Source organism: Pteropus medius, unplaced genomic scaffold, assembly GCF_902729225.1.
Source record: "Pteropus medius unplaced genomic scaffold, Ma_sr-lr_union100, whole genome shotgun sequence".
NCBI classification, from domain to species: Eukaryota; Metazoa; Chordata; class Mammalia; order Chiroptera; family Pteropodidae; genus Pteropus; species Pteropus medius.
In genome coordinates, this window is record NW_024353908.1 from 4,052,939 (window position 1) to 4,072,871 (window position 19,933).

At 37.4% G+C, this 19,933-nt stretch overlaps 1 protein-coding gene across 2 annotated transcripts; it reads left to right on the plus strand.

The window, feature by feature from the left end:
- Nucleotides 1-2,928: 2,928 nt before the first annotated feature.
- Nucleotides 2,929-19,427, plus strand: PROK2 (prokineticin 2). Of its 2 annotated transcripts, XM_039851647.1 has the most exons (4): nucleotides 2,929-3,107; nucleotides 6,479-6,604; nucleotides 16,471-16,533; nucleotides 17,859-19,427. In XM_039851647.1, exons 1-4 carry the CDS (start codon nucleotides 3,012-3,014, stop codon nucleotides 17,961-17,963), a joined length of 390 nt encoding a protein of 129 aa, XP_039707581.1. In that variant the 5' UTR covers nucleotides 2,929-3,011; the 3' UTR covers nucleotides 17,964-19,427. The 2 variants fall into 2 exon arrangements, with proteins under 2 accessions (XP_039707581.1, XP_039707582.1); XM_039851648.1 differs by lacking the exon at nucleotides 16,471-16,533.
- The last annotated feature ends 506 nt before the right edge of the window (nucleotides 19,428-19,933 follow it).

Sequence of the window (19,933 nt, forward strand, 5' to 3'; positions counted from 1 at the left end):
ATTAGACATGAGGATCCTGATCTCAATGAGTATATATATAACCTAATCTGGTGAGCAAAACAAACAAACAAAAAAACTATATCAGCTGTGAGTGTCTCTGGGGCAGCATGCGGGGAATACAGGGGTAATCTGAGGTACCGGCTGCATGCTCTCCATGCTTCATAGCTATGCCTCCCAAGATTGCGGAGATCAAAAACTTCCTGCTCACAGCCAGATGAAAGGATGCCAAATCTGTCAAGATCAAGAAAAATAAGGATAATGTGAAGTTTAAAGCTCGATGCAGCACATACCTTCATACCTTGGTCATTACAGACAAAGGGAAGGCAGAGAAACTAAACAGTCCCTGCCCTGCCGGTATTGCAATGAAGGAGTTGAATGAACCAGACATGCTATTAAGAACTGAATTAAAATTTAAAAAATAAAATAAAAAAAAAACTATATCAGTGTTAGCTGAAATTGTCAGATGATGCCTAATAATAAGATTTGATAAGAGGTTACCTTAACAGGGTTCCTAGTCTGTTCTAGGCCCTGTGCTGACCACTTTACAGGTATTACAGTTTTTAAACTCCATAGAGGTTATAACCCATGAGGTTGGTATTTTATATTCATTTTACAGGTGAGGAAACAGAGACTTAGAAAGGTTAAATAACTTGTCCAATGGTCACACAGGATTGCAATCCAGGTCAGTCTGATTCACAAACCCAAGGTCCTATGAACTTTCCTGTACTGCTCCTTCGATTCAGCCAACCTTTGATGGTCTTCTAGAATATGGTAATCTACACTCTGAATTACACAAAACTGGGTTCTCCTCATACAGTTATCCCTAAGTTGACTTGATCATGTAGCAATACCAACAGGTTGCAGTAAGAAATAGAATGGAATAGATAAGGTACTCTTCAATTTCTATTTCAGTGTTGGTTGGCTGGCCTTCCTAACTTATTTGTATGAACTAATCCAAATTCAACATTTCATCTTTCCCTTTGTAGACTGGAACTAACTTTCAGACTTCAATTTTCTAACTTGGCCATGGATGCAAAGATTTGTCATATCAGGGGCCTTCATTTCTCTTCTAAAACATTAAAATAATTCAAAGAAACATGATCAAAAAACAACATGAGATGAAACCAACCCTATTTTTAAGTGTTTCCAACCTTGCTTCAAAACAGCCTTATGAGGATTGTTTTCTAAACAGCCATGTAGGAAGCCACCCACTTTTGAAATCTAATTTTCTTATGTAGACATATTCTGTTTTCTATGCTTGAAGAAGCACAGAATTCCCAAGCTGGCAGTCAATAGCAGCAAATATGAAATAAACCATTTTTTTAAACAGTTGTAGGAATGTTAAAATCCATGTTGACTGGTTTTTACATTTACCCAGCAGCATTCCCATGCTAGCGTTGGCATGGAGACTGGAAAAGGAAACTTTCCACCAATCTGTCACTTGCTACTGTTTCCACTTATTTTACTGAGTCCAATTTTAACAATTTTTTAAAAGTTAAAAAAGAGTTTGATTCCTTGGTTGGTTGGTTGGTTGGTTTCAGGACAATTCTCAAACATGAAAACACAGGTTAAAAAAAAAAGCTTTGGTTTTCTAAATATTCAGCTGTTTAACATTCGGATAATTGCCTGCTTCCCCCCTCCCCCACCCTATATTTAGTCTAAATGCTTTGGCATGGGGGAGCCCCACAGTCTGAAAGTAACTTTGTCCCGACTCTCCTTACTGCGTTTTTTAAAGAGGCTGAAAGACACATCTGCTTTTCAACGGTTTGTGGTCCTTAAGGGACAAGGGGAAAGCCTGCAGTTCTAACAATTTAGGAAGAAAGTTGGGCTTCCCAAATTTGGTGTAGTCACCCCTAGGTATTCTTGAAATCATATTCGTTGAGCAAAAACAGGCTGAAATTCTTGGAGCTAGGCTTGGGTCAGAGATGGAGGGCAAATTTGTCACTCTCCCTCTCATGGGTGGCCTAGAACCCATGAGGCACAAATGAACAATTCATAGTAACGCGCAGTATGGCATAAGACTGAAGGGTGATTTTCCTGGGATGGAAAGTAACGGAAGAGAAAGCTGCCTACCTAGGCTCCATGGGCCTCAGGCTGGCACGCAAAGCCAGGCGTTCTAATTTCCCTTTGGCAGCATCCAGAACTGCTCTGCCTGAAGCTGGCGCGATGCTAAAGAAGGGAGGAAATGCATGTGAGAAAAATCAGAGAGGAGAGGGTCGGGAACAGATGTGAGCATAAAGGGAAAGCATTTGAAATGAAATAAATAAATTGGACTCCCACAGCTGGAAAGACAAACTCTTCACTGTCACCAGGGATGTGGGATTAAGGGTAACTTTGCTCTCCCTTTGTTCTTTTTCCTGGTCTTCCACGTTTCCAGTTTATTTGTTTGATGTCTATCTTTTCTGCTGTTATTGGACCATGAGGACAGACCCGGGGCAGTATCTGGCGTACAGCGGGCGCTCTGTAAAGACCTACCGAACGAACGAACAAATTCAGAGGCTACACAGCGCCTGGCACGTAGTAGGCGCCTCCTAGACATCTGTAGAACAAATGAGCTGCAAGTTGTCGGCACTGAGCACGTGGAGCTTTGGAAACCAGGACAGCAAATGAGTGTGTCTCAGCCCAGGAAAGCGATTCCAGCGCGTGCGAAGGCAGCGGCGGCGAGTCTTGTGCGGAGAGAATGGCGGGGAGCGGGGCACCGCGCTGGGGGCTCTGCCTGCGTGGCGCCCAAGGAGGGGGTGCGGGGCGCCGCGCGCTGGCACGTGTCATCTTGGAAGCCCGCCGGCCCGGGTGGGCGCGCGTGTGAGCGTGGGGGTGTGCCCGTGCCGTGCCCTCTGCGCCGGCCGCCGGGCGGGCGCGGGCGTGAGTCACCGCTGCGCTTGCCTTTATAACGGCCCGGAGGCTCGCGGGAGCTGCCCGCCAGCCCGCCAGCCCGCTGCTCAGCGCTCTAGTGAGCGCGCCGGGCCCCACGCCCCCAACGGCCCCCAACCGCCGCCAGTCCCGAGGGCGCCATGAGGAGCCCGCGCTGCGCTACACTGCTGCTCCTGTTGCTGCTGCCGCCGCTGCGGCTCACACCACCCGCCGGGGACGCCGCCGTCATCACTGGGGTAAGCGGTCCCGGCGCACCTGTTTGCCTGGAGGCGCGCCCGTGATGTGCCCAGGGAGCTGAGGAAGGGACCGCAAAGGGGAGGCGAGGGGCATGGGGAGGGTCACTCTGAGCGGGCACACCTGCCTCAGTCGCCTCTGGGCGCATTTAGAAAAGTGGTCTGCTCCAAAGCAGCAGACGGCGCGGGACATTTGACGCACTCTGGAAGAAAAAGTGACCAAAGCTTCATCCGATCACCTTAATGACCACTTTTTCCTGCTTGTGTCTCCCTTATTTGCACAACCTCACTCGTGTTTTGTTTGTTTTTCTATTCAGTTGGAAGTTTTTTTCAGAGTCTTCTCAAGCACTTTTTTCTTTTTTTTATTTGAGGCGTTCCAGCCTGGAATCTTAAAATTTCAGGGCCCGTTTCTGCAATGAAAAGGCGCAAAACGAATATTCCACATCCTGAGAGTCCTACTCCTGTAGTCAAAGAGTTTGTTCCTCATGCATCCTCCGCAGAAACCCTTTGAAATAACTTGGTCCGAGGCCATGTGTGCGTTTTGAAAAGCAATGCATACGCTTCCTTCTGTGTCCCAGGGCTTTTCTTTTTTTCAGCCTCTTGATTCTCCTTAAAAGTTTCCATTTCCAATTCCTTATTAAGCACCTCCAGTGCTCCGGCATAATTATGGAATAGGTGGCCATGTAAATATTTCAACTTAGAGAAGATGTCTTCATCATTTTTGGAAGTAGGAACTAGTTCAGTTTTCTCCTACTCTCACCAACAGTTTTCTTTGTGCGGATCTGAAGGATGAATTTACAGTACAAAATTTAAAAATCTAGTCTACTTTTCATCAACAGTGCAAAAACGCTGTCATTCAACTGCAAAAACGCTGTTATTCAACTGCATTATTCTTTTTTTCCAAGTATGAAATTATTTTATGCTTCCATTAAATCATTTCATAAATAAAACTTACATGTCTCAAATGATGATACATAGATAATGAAATAACATTTATATTTAAGGAAAATGTTATTGTCTTGAGAAAATAAAGCTCTATTGTTTCCATGTTAATTAATAGGCTTAGGGCACATTTTAAGCCCTTGTACTATAACAGTATTTGGTTCTATCCAAGAGATAATTATAAGTGTTGTGATATTTATTAAAATAGTTTACGGATTTTTTTTTTTACAAAAGATATTTGAATAGCTCTGTCAGTAGCCAGACTGTGTGATTGAAAAAAAGTTTTTACACGTCTTTCTAGTACATGAGAATTGAAACATGATTAGTTTTCCCCCTCTTCCCCTGCTGACTCATTTTAAATTTCTCCTAATCCTCTGAGCCCAAAATTCTTTTGCAATATAAGTATCTTTTTGTTCCATTCACGGAACAACACAGTTTGAATAGATCTGCAGTGGTTTAAGGATGAAAGGCATCAGGAAACAGCTGTCTAATTAAAAATATATAAACCTATGCAGTTCTTTGTAAATATTTCTAAGAACTGAAGCTTCTTGTTACAAAATGAAATTTTTATCACACTGGATGTTTCTCTGTTAGATTTAGACTAGGCTTGTTATATAGTTGTGTGTGCTCTTTTGTTGTTGTCATTTTAATCAGTGTTATGAAATGGGAATTTTAAAAATATTCTAACGTAACATGGCAATAAAGAAATGGAATTATGTCTCCATGAAAGAAACCATCTGGAGTCATAGGAAAATCTAAGTAACTTATCTAGACATATTGTCTATAGGATGTTAAACATCCAAGTGATTGATTGAATTTTAAAAGATTTTGGCTGGATTTTGATTGTCTTATAAAAACAGGTGGTGGGGCTTCAGAATTCAAGGTCTTGAACAACTGCTGAAATAAAATAATGCCCGAAACCTCCACCTTAAATATTTACTTTTTGGGTGGTAATAAATGTAATCATTTATAAAATGACTATATGTTCACATCAATTTGTTTAAACCATATTGGAAAAGATCATGTGCCGAACATCTTATTTATGGAGTGTAATGGTCATGTATACATGATTTCTGGAGTACAGATAAAAGTGGGGAAATGGAAATGTTTAGATGTTTTTCTATAAATGTTCAAACACTCCAAGGTGAAAATTGTAGTTTTTGTCTAGATGCTTGTTTTACATAGACTGAAAAAAAAATTCTAGTGGAGGAAATAAATGAATTCTAAAGCAAGATAGTTGGTCACTTTTAATGAAAAGTAATGAATAAGAGTGTGCCCATATATTTGTTTTAAGAAGTTATGGCTGTCCCCAAAACTAAGAACTTTGAAGGAATACTTTAGCTGTGACCAATAAATGTACAATTAAATTCGTGCCTAAATTATAGACTTTTTAGTTTCTTAGATATGTAGCACAGAATGTTTTTACCTTATTGCTAGCGAAATAGATTACTGAACACCATTTAAACAAAGCATCCTATTTTTTGTTGATTCTAGGAAAGAACAATTGTTCTTCAGATCTATTCTCATGCAAATAAATTTACACTTCATTATTTCTATTTAGTAGAGTATGGAAATTCAATTTCCTCTACAGTTGATTCTTAGATTATTATATGTATTTTTACTTTTTATACTGGGAGTAGGTGACTTGAGTGAGTAATCACTGTTGATAATTGCATTTCCTAATCTAATGGATCTGATAGAATAGTTCAACTGATTTTGTAAAGTACATGTCTGTATTTCCTAAGCCAATAATTGTCTTTTTGCAAATTATTCACTGGGGAAGAAAATGGTAACAAAGGGAAAAGTCTTGATCTGTCCATTCTTAACCTATGAGGTTTCTTTCTTTAAAGTGGAAATGGTGAAAATCAAGCCAGTGGTGCGAGAAGCATCAAGTGTCATGAACCAAAATACAAATACTTGAAAGGGAAAATGTGTATTTCAAAAAATTTACATCAGTGCCTTTATGGGTCTGAGCATTTCATGGCTTACATATAGATTATTTAAATCTTTTTAAAATTGGGCCCAATGTATTCTACAGTTAATAGTTATAAAATCTTATGATTTGATTCATGTGGTTCCTAATGGCCATGTGTGGTATAAGAGTAACATAGACTCATTCTTCAAGTTCAAAGCCAATCCAGCCATAAAACATTAGAAAACGACAGCTGATTTTTTAAAATCTTGTGTTTAAGATTTTTATAACACGTTGGCAGCTTTTTACACCATTTTTTTAAAAACCAGGAAAATCTTTTCTAATTAGATTTTATGGTAAATATGTACAAGCAAATGAAGATTACAGTTCTTTTTTTGTATATGCGATTGCTAATATTGTAACAGTTGGATATTTAAAGTGCATATTTTATTGCTAATTTTAGATTTCCTAAGCAAGACTTTTCCCCACTATCTATATTTATCTGTTTATTTAATTTCAGGCTTGCGACAAGGACCCCCAGTGTGGTGGAGGCATGTGCTGTGCTGTTAGTATCTGGGTTAAGAGCATAAGGATATGTACACCTATGGGCAAAGTAGGAGACAGCTGCCATCCACTGACTCGTAAAGTTAGTATGTATATTTATATTCATGTTGGTTCTCTTATGTTGTGGTGCCCTAACTCCAAGCAAGGCCTGTTTGATGTGAAGCCCAGGGAAATGTGCTTGAAATTGGAAATTAGAAAAGATGACAATGGAAAATCACCTCCTCTTTCCTCTCCCCTTCCATTTTAAAGAATAGTGTCCTCTAACATCCTTATTCTAGTGATCATTTTCATATAATTGCTTTAATGGCATTAAAGACATTTCATAAAAATAATTTCAAACACAGGCATTTGCTAAAAGCATTTAGGAATATGTATACACATATATATATGTATGTACACATGTATAAGACCACTGTATACTTCTTTACAGAAATCAGCATAGAAGTTCTTAAAAAGACTTTTAATATCAGACTTACTGAGAAGACAGAAGTAAATAAGTTGTGTTTTGTTTTGTTTTTCAGAATATCATAAATAATATTCTAGTTAAAGGATAGATTGTTCACAATCCCAGAGGTTAATGATAGTTAATTTTCATTGTATTTCATTATCTAACAGTTCAATATCATAGCGACTTAATATTTTTGAAAAGTTATTGACAGTAAGTGGTATGACCATACGATGGCAGAGTTGGATAGGGCTCTAGAGGCTGTCTTGCAGACTGTTCTGTCTGCAGGGGCCAAACAGGTTTACAGTGCATCAGGAAGTGGTGGATGGGAGGAAGGAGGGAGCAGAAAAGTGTGGGGAGCCTAGAGAGTCCTTGCCCTTCAGATTCAAAACTTTTGAAGCACAGTAAGATCTTAGCAAAATCCCCCATGGATGCTGGGTTGCAATGCCTTGCTCTCCTAGTCCCACATCCTCATTTAACCCAGCAGTAAAGTGAAGTCTAGCTGCACTGAAGGATATGCCCTGGGCCAGGTGGCTTGTTGGAGGCAGAGCTCAGTTTCTGTGCAGTGTTCTCTCTCTATGTTATGAGAGAAAACTGAACTCTACTTTTTATCTTTTTTTTTTTCCACATGTAGTATAGAGTTTAAAACTGTAGTAAATCAAATATCTTCCCTGTACTCCACAGTAGCAGATAACAGTTAATATTTTGACTTTCTTGGAATAAATGTAATGAAATAAATTGGCTTATATTTAGCTCTGTGAGCTGTATGTAATAGGGACTCTGGTTGTTTGGACTTATCTGAAGACTGAATAAGGCTTTCCTGTGGTTTCCTTGAGAAATACTTCCTGTTGCATTTAGAATATTCCTCCCTGTGGTTTTATCACTCAAGACTGTACTGTCATTTTTAAACATGATATGAAGCTTTTATTCTTGGATATTTTAGAACAGAGAAAGGTTTTAAACCATTAGTTGTTTGTCTCAATGCCAAACCCCCACAAGGAGGTGAAACTGGTCCAGCTGCCTTTGGCATTGATCTCAGTGTTTTCATCACCCTTATCAAATGCGAGTCATTTTTTTGTACATTTGAGTCTTTGCCGTTGAAAGGCTTACTCTTAACTCAGCCTTCTCCTTTAAGAATTATGTTGTCTTTGTACAACTTTAACATATCCTCACATGCCTTAGGTTAGAATCACACAACCTGTTTGCTAAAACAAGTGAAGAGTGACAAAATCTGTGGAACCATTTTTGTATTAACAGGAATAATAGTTTCCACTTGCTGAATGCTGTGAAGTGCCAGATATTCTGCACTAAATGTTGTATATGTAGTTCTTATTTAATACTCACAACAAGCCAGTGAAGTAGGCTTGTTTTTATCACATTCTCCACACAGAAACGTTAGGCCTCTGTGGATTTCAGTAACAGGTCAAGATCAAAAGATGATAGGTCAGAGGGCAGACACTAGACATTTCCTTCTAATGTTCCACCGTGTGCATGGTCTTAACCACTGTACTCCATGAAAGCTGCTGTCATGTTTAATTTGAACATTTTTTAGTCCAAGTAACCCAAAAGGTTTTGTGTTGATAAGAGGGGATTATAGTCCAGAGTTTAAATTTGCTTTGTCCTATAGTTCCAATGAGTTTTCCAAATCTGAGATATTTAAAAAACAACAACAAAAAACAAATAAATAAACAACAACAACAACAAAAAAAAAAGCTCTTTCTCCAGTTCCTATGTAGCTTCTGGTTCAGATTTCATGCAAGATCAATTCTACAAGTAAAAAATCATTCTTCTCCAATAAACAGGTACATCTCTATGCTTTCGTTTTAATCATAGTTTTAATAATAACAGATGATTAGGGTTTCATAGTAGAATTGAGTGACAAAAGAACTGAAGTACTAAAAAAATAATATTTTATGTCAGATCTGAAATTTCCCCCTATTCAGATGCACACTTGAAATGTGTTTCTAGAACTCGATGTTATAATTTTTCCTATTGGTTATTTTTGTCTTGAAAATACATTTTTTGTTTGTTTGTTTGTTTGTTTATTATGGTGACATTGAAATCCAGTAAGTTCAGGTGTACAATTCAACAGTAAGGCATTGTCTCTTCACCGCTCATAGTTGGATGTCTTTCTGTCACCATATATTTGACTCCTTTTACCCTATCTACCGTCCCCACTCCCACCTACCCTCTGGTAACCACTAATCCGTTGTCCATGTCCATAGGTCTCTGTTTGTTTGTCCTGCTTGTTTGTTGCTTTTAGGTTTATATCCCACATGTAAGTGATATCATGGGATTTTCAACGTTTTCTCTCTGGCTTATTTCATTTAGCATGATTATCTCAAGGTCTATACATTTTGTTGCAAATGGCAGTATTTCATCTCTTTTTATGGCTGACTAATATTCCATTGTATATAGGTACCACAGCTTCTTTATCCAATCATCTATCATAGGACACTTCCATTGCTTCCATGTCCTGGCCGCTGTGAATAATGCTGCTATGAACATCGGTGTGCAAATATCTTTTTGGATATGAGTTTTCAAATCTTCAGGGTCAATACCCAGTAGAAGGATTGCTGGATCATATGGTAGATCAATTCTTAGTTTTTTGTGGAACTTCCATACTGTTTTCCATAGTGGCTGTACCAATTTGCAGTCCCACCAGCAGTGTATGAGGGTTCCTTTTTCTCCGCATCCTTTCCAGCGTTTATTATTACTTGTCCTGTTGATTATAGCTATTCTAACAGGTGTGAGATGGTATCTCATTGTGGATTTGATTTGCATTTCCCTAATAGCGATGTTGAGCATCTTTTTATATGTTTGTTGGCCATTTGTATATCTTCTTGGGAGAAGTGTCTGTTCAGGTCCTCTGGCCATTTTTAATTGGATTGTTTGTATTTTGTTGTTATTGAGTTGTACGAGTTCTTGGTATATTTTAGATATTAGGCCCTTATCAGAGGTGTTGCTTGCAAATATATTTTCGCATTTGGATGGTTGTCTCTTTACTTTGTTGACGGTTTCTTTTGCTGTGCAGAAGCTTTTTAATTTGATATAGTCCCATTTATTTTTACTTTTCCTTCCCTTGCCTTTGAGGTCAAATTTATAAAATCCTCTTTAAGTTCAGGGTCCATGAGTTTAGTTCCTATGTTTTCTTCTATGCAATTTATTGTTTCAGGTTTTATATTCAGGTCCTTAATCCATTTTGAGTTAATTTTGGTGTGTGGTGATAGACAGTAGTCTAGTTTCATTCTTTTGCAGGTGACTTTCCAATTTTCCCAGCACTATTTATTGAAGAGGCTTTCCTTTCTCCACTGTATGTTTTTGGCTTTTTTTGTCAAAAATTATTTGCCTATATAAACATGGGTTTACTTCTGGACTCTCCATTCTGTTCTTCTGGTCCGTACGTCTGTTTTTTCTGCCAATACCATGCCATTTTGATGATTGTCACTTTGTAGTATAATTTGAAGTCGAGCAGAGTGATGCCTCCAGCCTCATTCTTTTTTCTCAGGATGGCTTTGGTGATTCGGGGTCTTTTGTGCTTCCATACAAATCTGATGATTTTTTGTTCTATTTCTTTAAAGACTGCCAACGAGATTTTGATGGGGATTGCATTAAATCTGTATAATGTTTTAGGTAACAAGGTCATTTTAATTATGTTGATTCTTCCAATCCAAGAACATGGAATATCTTTCCATTTCTTTGTATCTTCTTCAATTTCTTTTCATAGGGTCTTATAGTTTTCATTATACTGGTCCTTCACATGTTTCGTTAGATTTATTCCTAGGTATTTTATTATTCTTGTTGCAACTGCAAAAGGAATTATTTTTTCCACTTCTTTTTCTGACCATTATTAGAGTATAGGAATGCTATGGATTTTCGAACACTGATTTTGTATCCAGAAACTTTACTGTATTTGCTTATTGTTTCTAGTAGTGTTCTTATGGAGTCTTTAGGGTTTTCTATGTAGAGAATCATGTCATCTGCAAATATTGACAGTTTGACTTTATTTCCTATTTGGATACCTTTTATATCTTTCTCTTGCCTGATTGCTTGATATATTTCTCTTGCACTCGGAAGACCTCCTATGTTACATTGAATAACAGTGGTGATAGTGGACAGCCTTGTCTTCTTCCTGATCTTAGAAAGGTTTTAGTTTTTCACAATTAAGTATAATGTTGGCTGAGGGTTTGTCATATATGGCCTTTGTTATGCTGAGGTATGTTCCCTCTATACCAATTTGGTTAAGTGTTTTGATCAGAAATAGATTCTGTATCTTGTCAAAGGCTTTTTCTGCATCTATCGATATGGGCATGCTTTAGATAATAAGGTCATTTTATTTGTTTATGTGGTATATCACATTAATCAATTTGCATATGTTGAACCATCCCTGTGCCCCTGGGATGAAGCCCACTTGATCATAGTGTATAATCTTTTTAATATGTTGCTGTATTCGGTTCGCTAGTATCTTATTGAGAATTTTTGCATCTGTGTTCATGAGAGATATTGGTCTGTAGTTTTCTTTTTTTGTGTTATCTTTATAGGGTTTTGATAATGTTGGCCTCATAAAATGAGTTAGAAAGAATTGCCTCCTCTTTGATTTTTTGGAAGAGTTTGAGGAGAGTAGTATTAAATCTTCTTTGAATGTTTGATAGAATTCACTGATGAAGCCATCTGGTCCTGGACTTTACTTTTTGGTAGGTATTCGATGGTTATTTCAGTTTCCATACTCCTGATCAGTCTATTTAGATTTTCCAGTTCTTCTTGATTCAGTCTAGGAAGGTTGTATTTTTCTAAGTACTTATCCATTTCTTCTAGGTTATTAAATTTGGTGTTATATATTTTTTCATAGGATTCTTGCATGATCCTTTGTATTTCTGTGGTGTCTGTCATATTTTCTCCTCTTTCATCCCTGATTTTGTTTATTTGTGTCCTTGCTTTTTTTTCTTTAGTGAGTCTAGCCAGGGGTCTGTCAATTTTATTAAACTTCTCAAAGAACTTGCTCTTTGTTACACTTATTTTTTTCTATTCTTTTGTTGTTGTTGTTGTTTTCAATTTCATTTAATTCTGGAAAATACCTTTTTATAGGTCATTTCAGCGACCTATTTTTAGTCCCAGAGTTATTACTTATCTGGATGAAATTAATCTATACTGGTAAAAAATCAAGTTTCTTCTAAAATAGCTCTCACCTGTATTCAAAACAATACGAGAAAAAAATTTTACAAATGTGTCCTGGTGAAACTCTGCTCTGAAGTTTATGACTTAGTAGGTAGTAAAAATGTAGACACTGTATAGAAAATACTATTTTAATGTGATATGTTCATTACTCTCTCCCCCCATTTTGTTGAAGAAAAAAAAAATGAATTAACTTGTTCAATTAACTAGTGTTTTAAAAACAGAATGCTATGAATGGGTGAAGACTACACCTGTTTAAATTTTAAATTTTCCATTCTGGTTTGGCTTAGCCATTAGCCACTAAAGTCTGTTTATTTTGATAAAGTGAACTGAATGAAATTGAGAACCATATGTAGGAATTGATAACCAACCACTGAATTCATTTTACTATTTTATTTCACATGCATCAATTAACTTGTAGAGTTTGCAGTCACTGACTGCTAGGCTATTCTTTTATAATTGTATGGCTTTTAACTTTGCATTTAATAATTCAAAAGCAGAGTAAAATATAAGCCCATCTAAAGAGACCATGTTTTCTAAACACGTTTTTAGGCAAATAATAGTTTTAACATGTCTTCATTTTTAACAATTAATTTTTAAACAATTAAGAAAAAGTTACTGAATCATATGTCTACAGGGAATACTTTGCTGTTTTTAAAGAACCTCTATTTTAATTTCTACTAATTTCAGAGTTTACAAAGATCAGCCTTTTCCATCACATTCTGCTTACCTGTTGGCTTTGGAAGTTTATAATTAACTATATGATTATTACTTTCATTTTTATTGCTTATTATTTTGTGAATTTTTCAACTTTACTGTTTCCTCCAAAAAATTAATCTTTTTAAAAAAATTTTCCACTTTTTTTGTCAACATTTTTAGCATCAGTTTTGCTTTTATTCTTTCTTTTTAGCGGTGCTTCAAAACTTAACCAATACATTTTCCTTTCTGAAGAAAAAAATTCCAATTAAAACTTGGGTCTTTTGTTAATGTAAAAAGAAAATGGAAGATTTAAAAAATTATTACCTGTTTCTATTTTAGAATCGACCTATGACGAAACATTATAAACATAATTATAATTTCAGAGTGAAGTATAAATTTTTTTTTAAATACCAACTAAAATATAATTTAAATAACTACAACATGCAGTGAAAGAGAAGTGGAAGAGAGCACAATATGCTAATAATTGACATAAATGTGTTTTCGTCTAATGCAGGGCTTCTCAATCCGAACACTATTGGCATCTTTGGTCAGATAATTCTGTGTTGTTGGGGATTGTCCTGTGCATTGTTGGATGTTTAGCAGTATCCCTGGCCTCTACCTGCTCCCTAGTTGTGACAATCAAAATGTCACCAGACTATGACAAATGTCCCCCAAAGGTTTGGGGGGAGTTTGGAGGGTGGGATTGGGTAATGGCAATCACCCTGGCTGAGCACCACTGGTCTAATACTACATTAACCTAGTATACAGGACACAGTATAGGAGATACAACATCCTCATTTCATTGGGAGCTCAGCAGCTACCCAAGCACACAACTTCCTTTGCCCTCTTATCCAATGGGGTCCTGGTGGCTACCAAAGATGAGAGCCAAGGTGTATGGGGGGGGTCCCCTTGATCCACAGAATCTACCACTCTTATTTCTTGCAAATCTTTTATTCCCTCCTTGTCCCAGAGACCCCAGGCCTTCATGCTAGCAGCTCCCCTAACCCAAGTGCAATTCCAGACAAGCAGTGAGGCCAACGCATTGTTCCAAACTGTTTTCCTTCATTTTTTCTGAGGACACAGTGCAGTTGAAGGCCCAGGTCAGTGTCACGGTGGCCTTCATCATCCCAGGCCCCATGTTAACCCTCTACTCACAAGCAGGAGATAAGTAATTATATATTCAGGGTTATATGGACGTATACATATTCCAAAAAAAAATTGGAAGAAACAATTTAAAACTTTACCAAATTAAGATACATAATTATTAAACCAGAAACTGTGAGAGTGTGGGACTTTTAGTTTTCATTTTATGCACCATTCTACCATTTGATTTTTTAAAAACTATATACCTCTATTGAAATAAGTTGTAACAAAACTAGCTTTATTACAAATAAAATTATAATAGGACTGGTTTTTTTAATGTCACATGACTAGGCTTTTTATGTATCTCATTATATTTCTTTCTTTAACATAATTGACTCTGTTTTGAGAGGAATCAAAAACATTTTGTTTCATGTCATTCAGTGCTTTTTCCTCTTTTAAAAAGTGCTGAAAATAGATAAGAATCATTCTTTCTCTAAAGTTCTGAATGTTCTCCCTTGGTAACTTCTGGAATTTGCTATTTGGAGTTCTAGGCTAATAGAAACATTGAATTGAGTATATAGTTGATTCTAAAATAAACCACCAAGTTTGGACTGAATGATCAGCTCCTTGACTATGTTTGCACATCTGAATATGTGTCTTCTGTAAACAATTGCTCATGCATTGGTGACTATCTACCTATTAGATTTGTCACAATATGTGTAGATCTAGAAGTGAATGGGCCAGTCAAGAAATTGGCCAAATATCTCCCGAGCATATCATATTCTCAGAAATCATGGTCTTTGTCATCAGGAACTCTCAGATGAAAGGGGAAGAGGAAAATTGCTACTGGCTGGTGTAGTTAATAAAGGCTTGGGGGAGGAAGGGAAAAACACAGACTGGAACTTGAAAAAGGGACTAGGTTTGATTAGAATATGAAAAGGGCATCCTGTTATAGAGGAACCTGCTGTAGAGTCTAATCATGCTGAAGTCGGTTGGGGCAGATCCAGGTGAGGCTTATACAATCTTAGTGCCATCAATAAGAAAATGAATAGTATAGAGATATTTTTAAATGTTCACAAAAACATATGACCTTGTGAATACATTGTCAGCGTCCCTTCCAGGCCCTGAAGGGGTCTTCGCGAACAAGGGCATCCGGCTTCTTTTGGTCCACGGTAAATCCATCTCTCTGTTCAATGGTATGAATCACTTTGGGCCTGCTCAGTGGCGAGAGGCAGTATGTGGGGTGAGGGAAGGCCACAAGACCTGAGATGGTTGTCTTTTTGCCTTCAGAGAGGTCACAGCCTATGGTGGGGGCAGGGGTGGGAGAAGGAGATAGGCATTTGACATTTTCTTGAGTATCTCCTATGTACCAGACTAAGTGTTATGTGCTCATAAATAAAACAGACCAGTCTCCTTCCACAAGAATCTGGAGTCTGGGCATGGTAGTATTTGAGAAAAGCAAAATTTGGAAGAGAAAATCTGACACATAGGTTTGATATGACATTCATACACAATGCGTTATGAAGCCTGGCCTATGGCAGGCCGCTGGTATTATTATTTTTTTTCTGACTGCTTTTGGTGCTGACAAACCAGAGTGACCACAGTGTCATAACGCACAGGACCATAAGCACCATGAGGGTACTTATTAGTAGCTGAAACTATTTTACTGATTATCTATCTTTTGTAAATAAAATTTAAGCTCTATGATGGGCAGGGGCTTTCTTTGTTTTGTTCATTGCTATATCCACAGCACCTAAAATAGAGCCTGATATGTTTGTGACACTCAATAAATATCTATTGAATGAATGAAGAAACATGCATGGTATTTTCCATGTGTAACAGTTTGACGTGCTTGCTATAATTTTCATTCACTTACTTCAGGCTCCTTTTTCGTGAGATTACTGCCTGTATTAGTTTTTATCAACCTCAGCACTACTGACATTTAGGCCAGATAATTCTTTGCTGTGAGAACTGTCCTGAGAATTGTAGGATCTTTAAGAACATCCTTGACCTGTACCCACTAGATGTCAATAGTACTGCCTCCTATTGTGACAAACAAAAATGCCTCTGGATATTGCCACACGTCCCCTGGGGATGTGGGGGAAGCACCACCCCCCAATGGAGAACCTCTGGCCCATGTAGCAGTTTTAGGCTCGGCAAAAAGGAAGCTTTCAAAGTCTCAGAACAGATCGTAAGGTTCGTTGGTTGTAATTTCTCATACTATCCATTTGTAATTGTCCAAGCCAATCCAGATGCACCTGCCTTCTCTTACATATTTCTATGGCAACAAAAAAGCCATCTATCCAGGTATCTATCTTTTGACACACACAGTGACAGAACCATTCTGAGTACAAGTCTGCATGGTGCCAATGGCCATGGTACCCGTGTGTGGATGCTGTTGTTAGAGCCTTGAAAGTAATGCCTTTTCAAAAAAGACAAAGGAACTGGGAAGGCTCTGCTTGTTCACCACATACATATCCTGCTCTCCTACTGCTTCTCTCTCTTCCATTTGTATTTATTGATCTCAATCATCTCCCTGGCCCTTCCAGAACCATTTTGGAAATGGAAGGCAGGAAAGAAGAAAGAGGAAGAGAAGAAAAAGAAAAAAGGAGGTAAGAAGAACATGAGCATGGTACCACTCAAAGTTAACATCCAGAATAATTATTCTTGACCATTGCTGGACTACCATAGAATTGGGTCTGTTCTATCAGTTCAACCCAAAAATAAGGTTTAGAATGGTTCTGCCACTGTCTGCAGACAGATTTTCTTCCTTTCTCTTCTTTTTTTATGTATAACAAAATTATTAAGAAAGCATCTGGAAGATGCATCTCAGATTTCTCATAAGGGCAGATAGTTGGTGTGGGGCGGCCTCTTTTGGTGGAATAGAATAAGAAATAAACTAGCATGACACCCAATAAAGCATTTGAGTTTGAAAAACAAGAAGGATGCATTTTCCTGCTATGAGCAAACTATAGAAGATTCCTGAGGCATGAGTCTGTACTAGTTTGCCTCCCTTGCATTACCCTGAATCTGAGTGATTTGCCATTCAAATTCATTGACTCTCACCACCTCTAGGCCTGGTGTTAAACTTTCTCCACATCACTTGCAAAGCAGGCAGATTCTCAAGAAGGCACCATTCCTAGGAAAGGAAGGATTTTTTTTTTGCTCTTTGCCTCTAGAAAGCATATATATTTGGAGTGTGCTCCACTTGCCCCTAGCACAGAGAACCACGATGCCAGTTGCTAGCTGACCCTCCTCAACCCAGCTTTATTGATGGCATGGGCAGGGCTCTTAGAAAAATTGGTTGAATGACTCTCGGAATGAAGCTGAACTTTCATTGCTGGCTCTCCCTAAGCCGAGGTTTAATTTGTTCCATTTCAGCAAATCGAGCTTCCCTCCGTCCTTAATTTTCCTCTTGTTTCTCCTCATTCCCTCCACCCCAGAATTTTGATTCCTTTGACACCTGCGTGCAAACGTGTGAATTTATATATTGCTCATTGTCAGTGAATTTATATTTGCTTGTTATTTAAATGTGGGCATGCCCATAGTGGTGGTGCTCTTGAGGAGCTTCAGTAGCAAGACACTATAAAAAGAATTAAAAATGATGGTCAGCGCTTAGTCTTTCTGGTCAAACTGCCAGCCAGGCTTCAAGTTCTGGATATGTAACCTTGGGCAAGTTACTAATCTCTCTGCCTCAGTCTCTCATTGTAAAATGAGTATAATTAAAGTATTTGCCATCTTCACAAAGTGTTTGGAAGGATGGAAAAGGATAATACATAAAAAGTTGAGCATATTGCTTGATTACTAGTTAACACTGAATAAATGCTAGCTATTATTATTCAGATGTTTCTCAAGAATAGTTTTGGGGTTTTGTTGTTGTTGTTGTTGTTGTTCTTTGCATTTCCTGTTCTGACTTGGTTTTTCTTTTTTATTTTAGGTTCCATTTTTGGGGCGGAGAATGCATCACACGTGTCCATGTATGCCAGGCTTAGCCTGTTTACGGGCTTCGTTCAACCGATTTGTTTGTTTAGCCCGAAAGTAATCACTTTAGAGTAGAAATTTTAAATGTGAACAGCCACATGATGTCTGTAAAGTCTATTTACTTGTGATTGTGCCAAACAAAGAATATGCCAGAAAGAAATGCTGTTGCTTCCTCAACTTTCTAAGCAACATTTCTGTCTTTGATTTTCAAATGACCTCTCTTTATTGAAAGAAGATTTTAATTTGAGGTAAAAAAAAAAAAATGTAACATACAAGGCATTGTGGAACTGGTTCTCATTTCCTTGTTTGTGTTTTGATTTGGTTTGCCTTTTTATGCCAATAACTCGCCCATTTTCACAAAAATGAGAATAAGAATTTGATATTTTGTTACAGAAACTTTTTTAAAAATTCTCCTCCTCCCATCCCTGCCCCACCACACACACATTTTTATTCACCATTAGTTTCTTTCCTCGAAGAATTTTAAGGACCTCACTTTATTCTTTGCCATTTCTCTCTCTACTCCCCTGACATTTTAAAGTGTGTGTATGGTGGTGAGGGGGAGTGGTTTGTCCATATCCTTTAGCTTGCTGATAGAATCACTGATGAGAATCAAGCTTTTTGCCTGATACTTAAACAGTGAAAAGAGTGTGTAGTTGAACTAGACACTTCAGACTTCTCTTATAAAGAGTAGAGGTTGGGTTGCTGCTAAACTTTCACTGAACTTGTCTATGCAAGTGGACTTCAGTCAAAATTTAGTCCAGATTTGCAAATTTGAGAGTTTTTTTTTTTTAAAGGCTTTCCAATACAATATTATATTTATTTCTCTTTCTTTTTGTAAGTTAATTTTTTTAAAGCCTCATAGTTAGAGATGTTGCAGAAAATGTCACTTGAAAAGGAAGTGTTGATTTTAATCTGGCATAACACAAGTTACCATTTTTAAATTGGTATTGAGTTATAATTTAAACTTTATTTGTAACCAAAAAGTCTATTGTAATGGATTGCTTGACATCCTGCCATTTGTACCTGTATCAATATTGCTGTGTAAAAATTCTGTATCAGAATGACAGTACTGTATATCATTTGATTTATTTTAATATTATATCCTTATTTTTGTCACAATTGTCTTCAGTTTTTATTACAAGCAGATTTTTATATAGCCCACATCCTAAAATGGGTAAAGACTCTTCAACTGGTAAAATAGCACTGACAGTACGTGTGTTTTCATTTTACGTATTGGAAAGTTCTGTTTGCATGAATTTTAAGGTAGTACCAAAAAAGTATGTAAATCAATAAAGTTTTAGAGCATGAAGAAAAATTATGGCATGCAGAACTGATTGTAATCAGGAATGGACTCATGGAATTTCACTGTATTGATTCAGCAAATAGTATGGAGTGTTCATCATGGATATTTAGGCAGGGTGCTAGTGCTAGCCATACGGTGATGCCAATGGAGCCTGGCCTTGAAAAACCCACCAAGTATTGTAAATGAATTCAACATTGCAAATAAACAACTTATTGAAACGTGTTTACCTGACTAAACTTGACCATGCCAACCTACTAAATGTTTGGGGAAAAAAATGTTCCTTTTGTAGTTATTTACTCAGCCAGAGCTTACAATTGAACATTGTGTGTAACTTTACCCCAGGGCTAACTTGTCCCATAAATGTATGGCATTTTGCTGTACTAATTACCATACTTGGTCATAGAAGTATTATTTCTGGTTCAGTTTAGTCTGTGTTCAAGAAAAAATTCTTAGAATTTTTGGGGAAAAAAATTAGACTTCAGCAAGTGAAATTATGAGTAAAGATACAGGTACTTCAGCAATCTTGCTAAATGTTCTTTTCACATAATGTTCAATACACCCTTTTTAGTAAGTGGTGAAAACTTAATGGGTCAATCATCCATTTTTACCCAAGTTAAAAAGCATACAACCAACTTTTCAAAAAATGTATTTTTGCATATACCAACTCAATTTTTAAAAATTACTACCTAAACTACATAGCCAAGAGAACAAAGTGAAGTTTGTATAGA

Excerpts from the sequence above, each read along its gene's own strand:
- PROK2 (XM_039851647.1), top strand. The coding sequence starts at position 3,012 with ATGAGGAGCCCGCGCTGCGCTACACTGCTGCTCCTGTTGCTGCTGCCG. Across the intron at positions 3,108-6,478 it reads ACGCCGCCGTCATCACTGGG|GCTTGCGACAAGGACCCCCA; the intron begins GTAAGCGGTCCC and ends ATTTAATTTCAG. Across the intron at positions 16,534-17,858 it reads GAAGAAAAAGAAAAAAGGAG|GTTCCATTTTTGGGGCGGAG; the intron begins GTAAGAAGAACA and ends TTTTTATTTTAG.